The sequence below is a fragment of the Cyphomyrmex costatus genome, unplaced genomic scaffold (genome assembly GCF_001594065.2).
Source record: "Cyphomyrmex costatus isolate MS0001 unplaced genomic scaffold, Ccosl1.0 scaffold2455, whole genome shotgun sequence".
In the NCBI taxonomy this organism is placed as follows: domain Eukaryota; kingdom Metazoa; phylum Arthropoda; class Insecta; order Hymenoptera; family Formicidae; genus Cyphomyrmex; species Cyphomyrmex costatus.
The window spans coordinates 5941-17465 of record NW_017276538.1 but is presented as its reverse complement, the minus strand read 5'-3'; the positions used below and the strand labels follow the sequence as shown (position 1 = coordinate 17465).

General features: G+C 37.3%; 1 protein-coding gene across 1 annotated transcript; it reads right to left on the bottom strand.

Annotated features, from left to right (window-relative positions):
• Positions 1 to 1804: 1804 nt before the first annotated feature.
• Positions 1805 to 2506, bottom strand: LOC108774366 (uncharacterized). Its single transcript, XM_018540457.1, has one exon. It carries the CDS (start codon positions 2504 to 2506, stop codon positions 1805 to 1807), a length of 702 nt encoding a protein of 233 aa, XP_018395959.1.
• Between the last annotated feature and the right edge of the window lie 9019 nt (positions 2507 to 11525).

Genomic DNA, 11525 nt, shown 5'->3' with positions numbered 1-11525 from the left:
ATCGCCGCCTTGAATTGGCGATGAAGTCGCTCCACCATGCCGTTTGCCTGCGGATGATAAGCTGTCGTCCTCAGATGACGAATTCCCGACAGCTCGCTCAGCCGACGAAAAAGACAGGACTCGAACTGCCGTCCCTGGTCCGTGGTAATTCGCACCGGCGCTCCGAAACGGCAAATCCAGCCCTCGTAGAACGTCCTCGCCACGGTCTCCGCTTCCTGGTTCTCCATCGGAAATGCTTCCGGCCAACGTGTAAAACGGTCCACGCATGTGAGGCAATATCGCCTCCCCTCTGAGACCGGCATTATCACAATATCCAAATGAACATGCTCAAATCTCTCGGAAGACAAGTTAAATGCTCCCGTCGGCGCTGAGACGTGGCGAGAAATCTTTGATTTTTGGCATGGTACACATGCACGCGCCCAGTCTCGACAGTCCACTCGCATCGACGGCCAAACGAAGCGCTGCGCCACGAGTTTACCCGTCGCTTTGATGCCCGGATGAGCTAAATTATGCACTAAATTAAATGCTGCTCGGCGGAAAGGCCTCGTCACAAACGGACGCGGAACCGCCGTCGTCGTATCACAATATACCGCTACTCCAGTCCCAGGAACCTCAATCTTCTTTATCCTCAAGACTGATTCGTCATCTATGTACTTTTGGAGCTCCTCGTCGCTCTCTTGCGAGTCCGCGAGCGCAGCGAAGTCTAACGGCGTCTGTAATTCTTCTACTCTGGACAACGCATCCGCTACGACATTGTCATTGCCGGATACGTGCCGTATATTCGTCGTGAACTGGCCAATAAAATCTAAATTGCGAAACTGGCGTGGCGTACACTTCTCTGGCTTTCTCCTAAAAGCGAACGTCAGAGGTTTGTGGTCAGTGTAAATTGCGAATGCTCGTGCCTCCAACATGTGCTGGAAATGTTTAACCGCCAGGTACATGGCCAACAGCTCCCTATCAAAGGCGCTGTATTTTGATTCAGCCGCACTTAGCTTTTTTGAAAAGAAAGCCAAGGGCTCCCAGCCATTGTCGCCTCGTTGTTGCAACGTCGCTCCGACGCTATGATCGAACGCGTCAGTGAACAACGCTAACTCGGCGTCGATCCTCGGGTGCGCCAGCAAGGTCGCCTGCGCCAGGCTCTCCTTGGATGCTTCAAACGCCTGCTGAGCCTGCGAAGTCCATGCCACCGGCGTTTTTCCTTTGATATTGTCATGCAGGAGGTCATGAAGCGGCGCCAACATCTCAGCAGCTCCCGGCAAGAATCTTCTATAAAAATTCAACATGCCGAGATACCTACGCAGATCCTTTGCAGTCCTTGGCACTCCGTAATTCTTGATCGCTAGAACTCGTGTAGGTAAGGGCCTCGTTCCATCCTTGTCTACCAGGTAGCCGAGGAACTCCACCTTCGGCTGGCCAAACACGCATTTGGTTGGATTGATTACAACGCCGTATTTCTGCAGCCTCCTAAACAATGTTTCCAAATGTTCCAGGTGCTCTTCCCCAGTCGTCGACGCAACTAAAATGTCATCAATGTATACATAACAAAAATCAAGTCCGCGCAGCACCTCGTCCATGAATCTTTGGAATGTCTGCGCCGCGTTCCGCAAACCAAAAGACATATACGGGAACTCGAACATGCCGAACGGTGTCGTTCTTGCTGTCTTCGGCACATCTTCCTCAGCCACCGGAATCTGGTGGTACGCCCTCACCAGGTCAATTGTCGTAAAAATATTTTTTCCTTGTAAAGCTTGTGCGAAATCCTGAATGTGGCGCACAGGATAACGATCAGGTATTGTTCGAGCGTTTAACGCCCGATAGTCGCCACAAGGTCGCCATCCCTCGCCCTTTTTTGAACGAGGTGCAGCGGTGACGACCAGCTGCTCTTTGACGGCCGCGCGACTCCAAGCTCGACCATCGTCTGAAATTCTTTTCGAGCTATCGTTAAACGCTCCGGCGCGAGTCTTCGTGGTCTGCTTGCTATGGGCGGTCCCGGTGCCGTCTCAATATAATGCCGCGTCTCATGTTTCACTTCCCTTGGTCGTCCCTCCGGTCGCGTCACCTCTGGGTATTTCGTCATTAACACATGATACGGTGTTTCCCCCGCGACAGTTTTTATACTCGGAACGCTGCAGCAAATGCACTGACCGGGCACCGTCAAGCTCGTGACTTGATCGACTAATTTACCGCCTCTCAAATCAACGAGGAGTCCATAATGCGCCAAGAAGTCAGCTCCGATTATTGGTTTCGACACGTCGGCGACCACGAAACGCCAAACGAACGACCTTCTTAAACCGAGATTCAGTGATAATGTTTCTGTTCCGTATGTGTTGATTACTGTTCCGTTCGCGGCTGATAACTCGTATATCGATTTCTGTCGCGGACCGCGAATCATTTTTCGTGGGAACACACATAGATCCGCTCCCGTATCAACGAGGAACCTCACCTTTGTCCGTGCATCCGTCACGAACAGGCGACGTGTCGCATGGCCCGCCTCATCCGTCGCCATCAACGGTGGGCCACCGCATTTCCCGCTTGCGCCGAGCAAGGCGGCTCGCAGCGAGTTGCGTCCGGTCCAAATTTCCAATGGAAATAGCACAACCCATTGGATGCGTGCCCTCCGCGACTTCGCGAACGCGGTCGAGAACGTGCGCGACGTCTGTATCCTCCGCGGTCTCTTCCCGGTCTCTCACTTCCTATTGATTCAATCGCCTTTCTAATAGCTGTTAATTGCTCTGTCATTTCATTTTGTAATGACAGACGCAACTGTGTCAATTGTAAATTAAATTTTGCCTCGAGTGCATCCTCCGTTCTTTGAACGGGCATTGGTCGAGCGGCCTCCGCGACATGGAACGCTGGAGCACGTGTAGCTTCGACGATAGCGTCCGCGATGTCCGCCAATTGTTCGATGGTATCGCCTGTCCGCGCGACTAAATGCGGCTGAATGTATGCTGGCAATCGACTTAACCAAATCGTACGTAATATGCCACCTCCGACTGCATTCCCGGCAAGCTCGCGAAGATGCCGCAAAAATTACGACGGCTTGCGATCTCCGATCTCTTCATGCTCTAACAGTCGGCGCGTTTTATGTTCCTGCGACAGGCTTAGGCGTTTTATTACTTCGGCCTTTAAAATTTCATATGCGCGCTCCGCCGGTGGATTTATAATAATGTCGCGCACCTCCATTGTATAACGCGGACCTATTGCCGTTAGCGCGTAACCGAATTTTGTCGCGTCCGCCGCAATCCCGGCGGCTTGAAAACTGCGATCGACAATGTGGAACCACAGCTCCGGATCGGCTGGAGTAAATTCCGGCATTCTCATGCCTACACGGCTCACCTCTGCTCCTGATAAAAACAAACTTGCCGGTTGTTCTGTTGCCGCTTGCACTCCTGTCGAAGATGCCGATCGCTGCGTCCACTCGAGCTGTTGCTGTTGCCACTCTCTTTTTTCGCGCTCCAGCTGTTGCCGCTGTTGCTCGATCAGCCTGCGCTCTTCCTCCATCGCTTGCGTGGATGCCTCTCCTTCACGCGTTACGACTGTTATCTCTCCGTTCATACTCTCACGCACCCACTTTCGTCGCTTTTCCGCACTCGCGTTTTATCCGCGCTCCCGTTTTTCGCGCTCTTAAGTTTCAATCGTCGGGTACACCACTTTTTTGTTTCCTTCTTTTCTTAACTCCGTAACGATATAAAGGAGCGCAGGAATAAGAAATGACGTGGCAGCGGAATGTCAGGTCACCAAAATTAAAGTATAAACACAAAAAAATAAATTATAATACATCTATATATTAAAAGTACTTTTACAAGCGTGTAAGAGCGTAAATGTATTAACAACAATCGCGCGACTACAAAAACGATAATAATTAGTTCGCGGTTGCTTACTCAGTCGACTTTTCGCGGAAAGATATCGGTTCTCTGAATACGCCAGACAATTCTCCGAAAACGACTGTGTGTCTAAGCGTCAGCTGATCGACTGTGTATCTAACAATAAGCGTCAGCTGATCGACCGTATCTCACATACCTCGCTTGCTTTTCGACCGTTGCGTCTTTCTCGCAACTTCTATTGTCAGTAAATATTTTGCGTGTATTTATCTCTGTTGTCGTCGTTATTTCAAAACTAATAAATTAAAATGTGGCAACGCAATCGCCACAACAAAAAGCACAATTACTTTTATCCAATTCAATAAAAAATTAGGATTTGTAAAAAAAAAAATTTTTTTAGTCGATTAGAAATACTCCCCAAAAGTTAACTATGGACCTCAATATGATCTGAATAAAATTTCACGTAATTGATCAATATCTTCAGGTTATCCCTCAACCTTAAAATTAATAAGTTTATATATTTCTCAGTTGCGCCAAAATTCGCAAAAATATTTGAGTTTTAATACAATTTGATATTACCTATTTGTTTTATCACTAAAAAAATCAGAGGTCAGAAGTACATATTTCAAAACGATCGACCCGCAAAAAATAAGTATATTTTGTAAAATAATTCTATTTATTTTGTGTATAATAATTCATCACTTATCACACCTACCTAGATATAAGTCGTAGCAAACTTGATCGGGTGTTGGCATTATAGCCCAATCATCTCCATAAAAGTCAATACCTATAAATAATTCACATCTCGGTCCTTCTAGACCAAGGGAACACTCGCATCGTTCTGCCTGTATTTAAACCACTGTTAATAGATTCCACAGACAATAGATTCTGTTACATGACAAATGTATTGTGAACCATCGACCGCATTAACACTGACGAACAAGCTGATAGTAATATAGATAATATACGGAACGGTGCTGGTGTTCAAGTAATTGCGACACGAGTCGTTACTTGTACCAGCAAATGCCAACGAGCACAACTACTCTCTGAAGAAGTGAATGTAAACGACATATTAATATCTTTTGTGATAGTCAAAATGGAAATAGATTACTGAAATCATTCTTCTCTTACGTTCATGTCCTCTTGCTTTGTAATCTTCCTATGGTCTTGCACCTTCGTGCTCTTTTCTGATTTTATTGCGTTTGCACCCCAGCATCCAAGAATGGATTAATATGGATTGGACATTTGTCTATTTGAATTTGTATTTTAAACAGCGAAAACTTTTTTTTGGATTCAATTGGATTCCAATTAGATTCATTCGGATGCAACTGGATTGAAAAATTGCGTTTCCCATTAAAAATTTCGAATTGTACAGTATTCACTATAGTCACAAACGCACTGATAAAACTGATATTATTTTTTGATTGAAATGTATACAGATATACTCCATGCAATTCCTATAAATGAAAAAAACGTATTCGTATTATAATATCATTACATAAGCAAGATTCATATAATTACAAAACATATCTTGATCCATTAACATTATGCTTCCTTTAATACCCCGTTTTCCTTCACATTTTTCTTTTATTTATCTTCCTTACTTATTCTTTCCTTCGCTTGTTATCTCCTTTCATTTCTTTTTCTCGTCATCCTTGTTTTTACTCCTCTTTAAATCATTACTTTTCTATTTTAAATCATTACTTTTATATTCCTTGCCTCTTCCTTTCTATTCAATCCTTCTCTTGTTATAACATTTTCCTTTTCATGAAAATCACTTATGATTAAAAATAAAATACTGCTATTAGTATTAATATTATGTAATTTCTCATACCTGTTTTCCTTTAGTTTCAATTTCTTTATTTTCCTCCATTAACATTATACCTTCTTTCGTACCTATTTCCCTACAGTTTTCTCTTTCAAACATCGTCCTTGCATATCTTTCCTTTCTCTTCTCATTTCTTTTCAATTATATTCTCATCATCCACTTCTTTGCGTCTATTTAAACAATTGCTTTCCTATTTCATTGACTTTTCCTATCTGTTTAATCCCTTTCTTTTTATCAAAATCACTAATAACTGAAAATAAAGTATAACTATTAATATTAACATTAACATTGTGTATCTTCTCATACCTGTTTTCCTTCAGTTTCAAATTCTTTATTTTTATCCATTAATATTAGGTATGCTTCTTTTCGTACCTGTTTTCCTACAGTTTTTTCTTTCAATATCATTATCCTTATTTATCCTTTATTTCTCTTCTTATTTCTTTTCATTTCTCTTTCTCATTTTCTTACATCTTTTTAAACTATTGCTTTTATTCCTGGAAATGACTAATAACTGAAAATATAATATAACTATTAATATTAACATTAACATTATTATGTACCTTCTCACATTTTTTTAAATATTATATTAATTATAAAAACATTTACCTGATTGCATCGCACCAATCATTTCTAATTTATCGCCCTTTGTCAGACCAAGAGAACGATATTCACTGTCATCAAAATTCATAATATGTACAAAAAGTTTACGCTCCCCATCGGTCAAGGAACCACAACCTATCACTTTGTTCAATTGATTATGAAGAATAGGTTTGAAGTTTGTCTTCACATATCCAACTAAAACTACAAAATATTATATTTTATAAAATATGTTCCTAACAAAAAACGACAAAACATAACAAGAAGTAAAACAACCGATAGTAAAAGGTAGTAAAAAGTAAAAAATAGATTTTAAAGGAGATGCAATTTGAAAACATTTTCTACTTCTGTATATAATAAAAAACGTACCAACTGGTATTGAAGTATTTACGACATCAGGAAATTCTACACGTACTGGTTGCAAATTTGATGTAACAACGAGGTCATATTTGCCCAAATTCGAAACTACAGTGTTTGAAGAAATATGTAACTCATATGACACATTACCATTATTAAAATGCGCAAATTTAGGAGGCCGAGCCAATACCCCATCTAGATGAACGATCTGTAATTAAACAATTTAATTAAATGTAATTGAAATGTACTTAAGATATCAATGGAACTCATACACTTTACACATATTGATTTACACTGCGCAACAAAATTAACACTACACCTGTTTCAATGTACAAAAATAGTCAAACTTCAAAATAAAATAATTTCAAAAAATGATTTTACTGATATATCGAGAAGTTATAATATAAACAAAAATAAAAGCACAGCAAACCAACAAATTTTTAACGAAATTTGAGAAAAAAAATTTTTTGATAAAAAAGCATTTTAAAGATTTTTTTGTCTCTACTTTTCAGACCGATACTCCAAAAAATGACTTTACTGATATTTCGTGAAGTTTAACAAACATAAATAAAGTACAGCAAACCAACAAATTTTTAATGAAATTTGAGAATTTCCGAAGCATGAACTAAAAATCGTGCACAAATGCGGTTTACAACTTTCGAAAGAATGAATCTTTATCCTTGATTTGCTTTTTTACCTTACTCTGTACGATTTCTTTTCAACGAGTTAATCAACGTTCAAACAAAAAGGCCATTTTTGCTTCAACGTTGAATAACTTGGTAAAAAGAATCGTGTATGATACTTCTGACTTCATAAAAAAGACAAAGATAAAGATTCACACTTTCAAACGATATAAATTGCATTCGTGTATGATTTTTAGTCAGCCACGTGGAACTCCGCAAATTTCATTGGAAATTTTGATATCTAGTACTTCTTTATTTACATTGATGTAATAACTCCATAAAATCTCTGTGAGACCGTCTTTTAAAATAGCGTTCTGAAAAGTGAAGGTTTCAAGATGCAAAATGCTTTTTTAAACATCTTGGTACGACGAGTTTTATCTAAGTTATTCTATCTTGAAGGTTGCCTATTTTTGCAGAGTGGAACATGTATTGCATTATGTTGCGCATTGAACATAAATAAAATTAAAATACTTACAAAATTAGATTTTATATGGTGCTCAATAAGTTCAATATTTTCATTCCACGCAACAACTTGTACACGTTTACCGTTGCCATTATTCAAGAAAAATTTAAACAGCTTGTTCTGCTGTTTATCTCCAAGATAACGTGGAGATTCCATCCCATCCACATAACCTACCACCTCTCTACATAAAATGATATATTAATTCCAATTACATCTAATACTAATACTTATAACTCTCAAAGTTACGTGAATTATAATATAATAAATTATAATAATTATGATACAAATTTTAAATCGTCAAAAAAATCAATAAAATTGAGTTAAAAATTAATAAATTAATAAAAAAAATAATTAAAAAACAGTTTAATTTTTTTTTTAAGTTTAAATCTTACAAAAATTTGGTAGCTAAACAAATTTAAAAACATTTTTAATTTTAAGTAAAAAATGTTTTTGAATTTGTTTATCTACCTGTAATTTGTTAAATTTAAACATATAAAAAAACAAACTTTAATATTTTTAATTACTCTCTTTATTAATTTATTAGTTGTTAATTTAATTTTATTAATTTTATAGCGATTTAATATCTGTATCATAATTATTATAATCCATTACATGTTACAATTCACGTAACTTTTATTATATTATAATTCATGTAATCTTCTATAACAAGTTAAAATCAAATTTGGTATTGAATTAAAGACATTAATAATACTTACGCAGTTCTGTCGTACATTTGAATATTATCAAATCCTTCGTTAGTAGTTAAAACCTCAACACCATTTAATTTTTCGAATTCTGCGAATGGATCAATTTGTTTATTAATACCATAAGAATGATCCTTGTCTCTTTCAATGTCAACAGACATTTTTTCTAGAAAAACAATTAAAAATTAAAAAATTTACAGAAAGGTAAAGAAATTTAAATTCGAAAACGATATAAAACATGTAATCCATCCACTTACAACAAACAGACGATTACAGAATTTAGTGCAAGCATGAGGAAATGATCTTCCTTGGAGGGAAGGAGGGAGGGAAGGAGGGAGGGAAGGAGGGAGAGCTGCAAAAGAGCGCAATCCCAGGTAGACTAAAAAGCAAGAGTAAAACACAAGTACAAGACAAGATAAAATAAAAGGTATAAAAAGAACTTTAAAAATATGGAAAATTACCTGTCATTACTTTCGGACTATTCTTATTTACGATAAGTGTAATCTTTCCTTTACTATTCTTATGAGACATAATACTTTCGATCCGATATAATATACGATTCGATCTATTGCTCCTTATTGCATAAAACAATGAAACACGAATTAACAAATACAATTGTTTTTATTTCCATAGCAACGATTTATATACTTGAAATTGCATGTGGAATACAGATCAATGATATCGATATATTACAAGATTGCTTTATATACTTGAAGTTACATGTAAATTAATATCAATATAATATATTAGATTAGCAAAAGAGTAAATTGCGTTTTTTATAGGCACAAAAATCTATCACTAAAAACCGCAGTTCATTTTCTTATCAACCCAACATAAATACATCTTGATAGAGAAAAGTTTCTACTCATCAAAATTCTGATTGGATGATCTAAAAGAATATACCAGCGCTCACTCAACTGTTGAGTCTGCTGAACGCGCCCATTGATAACATGCATGCGTTTTAGAAATCCCTCTACTCTAAAAACATCCTCTATTTTAAAAGCATATAAAAATTATTTCAAAAAATAATTTGTGGTCCGTATTTAGAACACGCTAATAACGATGTTAGCGCGTTGACAGGCTATAACTTACGTTACGCATACTATAGAATTTAAAAACAATATTCCTTTTATTTACACACAATCATTTGTACAAATCGGCCCTTTTTTATGTTCTCTTCTCAGATTCTACGTCTAATTTTACATATATACATAAGTTAAACAATAATAATAAGGGCTACAAACCAATACCAATTTTTAAAATAATAAATGTGTTTATTACAACAATCACATACGTTTCGACATATTATCCGATTATCCTCAGTGTATTAGTACAGCATATCGTAATTACTAATAATAATATAATAACATAATAATAATAATGATAATACAGTATAATAATAATATAATAATAATAATATAATAATGATAATACTAATAATATAATACTGATAATATAATATAATACTAATAGTAATATAATTACGTATTAATAATTCAAGAAAATTGTGATAGTGCCTCCACCAGGATTAAATTCAGCACGATACGTGGAGGAAGTTTTAAGTCGGCATGTGCTCCCAATGCGCGACAGAATTGGAAGAGAATTTTTACTGATGCAAGACAATGCTCGTCCTCATACGGCACAAAATATTCGTCGCTTTCTCAGATCAAATGACATCATAACTCTTGAACACCCACCAATGAGTCCAGATCTCAACCCTATCGAACATCTATGTGATATCCTTGGATGACGACTGCGAAGTATGGAAAGACCTCCTGTAACTTTGGAAGCACTAGGAGTTGCACTTTGACGACTTTGGAACGATATCACCCAAGAATTGATACGTTGGTGCATCAATATACAAGAGCGATGCCAAGAAGTTGTATGGCAAAGAGGAGGCAATACGCGTTTTTAAATACCCCCCTGTGTATGTGTGGGGCGGAGGGGGGGATAAACGCCCCACACGTACGCACGCACGCACGCACACACACACGAAGTACAAGTCCGACCGTGCAACCTCCTCATGGTATACCTTCGATTATGCTAATGCCGGCGGCACACTTATCATTTTTATAAAAAATTTTTTTAAATATAATTAAACGTCCATAATGTTACTTTTCAATAAGTCATTTTAAAAAGCATGCTTCAATTCATGCTAATTTGAGCTGGAAAGCATTTTTTGCAACTCCATAGAACCGTTTGTCTTTGTAAAATTTTTGAGATTTGAATCCTTGTCAAATTTCCATTCTGTTTCCTAGTGTAAAAGCACCTTCGAGGAAAATTAATTTTGCGAATCGAAAGTAGAATCTTTGCCCTTTAAAATAAGGCGATGACAATAGTTTTACGATATTTTATTACGAAGTTATCACAGTTCAAAGATCAACAATTTTTTAGCAAAAATTTAGCAATTCTTTAAAACTTTGCGAAGTTTCACGGAGTAAATGGAAAATTGCACAGAAATTCGATGTACAGCGTTCGAAAGTCTGAATCTTTACCTTTAATCTGCTTTTTTGTTGAGCCTTGTACGATTCCTTTTCACCAAGTTAATCAACATTAACCCTTAACCCGCACACGTCAGCTTTCCAACGTAACCGGCACACGGGGTAAAAAATACCCCAGGCACTTTGGACGTTCGTCACGGCAAAAGTAAATGTTCAATTGGGTTCAACAAAATGTAATACATATTTCAAAGGTATTGACACGAGACCCACATGATATTACTGATAAATTATTAGTTTAAAAGATAGAAAAATATTGTTAAAAAAACTGTCTGTCGAAAAATGACTTTTTTCACTATAAAAATCGTATCTCGGTCGAAATTAATTATTTTTTAATAAAATTTGAGCTGTGTGCTCTTGAGATATAGCGCTTTCAGAAAAAAATTATGATTTTAGTGAGTTATTAAAAAAAGGTATTTATTTGAATGATCGAATGTGGCCATTTTCCCGAAATTTTCGATGTTGATTTTTATAAGAAAATAAATTTATATTTTATATTTAAGGCAGGGATAGTCAATTTTATTACACAAATTTGTCTTACAGACTTTATTTTATCGAATAGTAGAAAGAATAT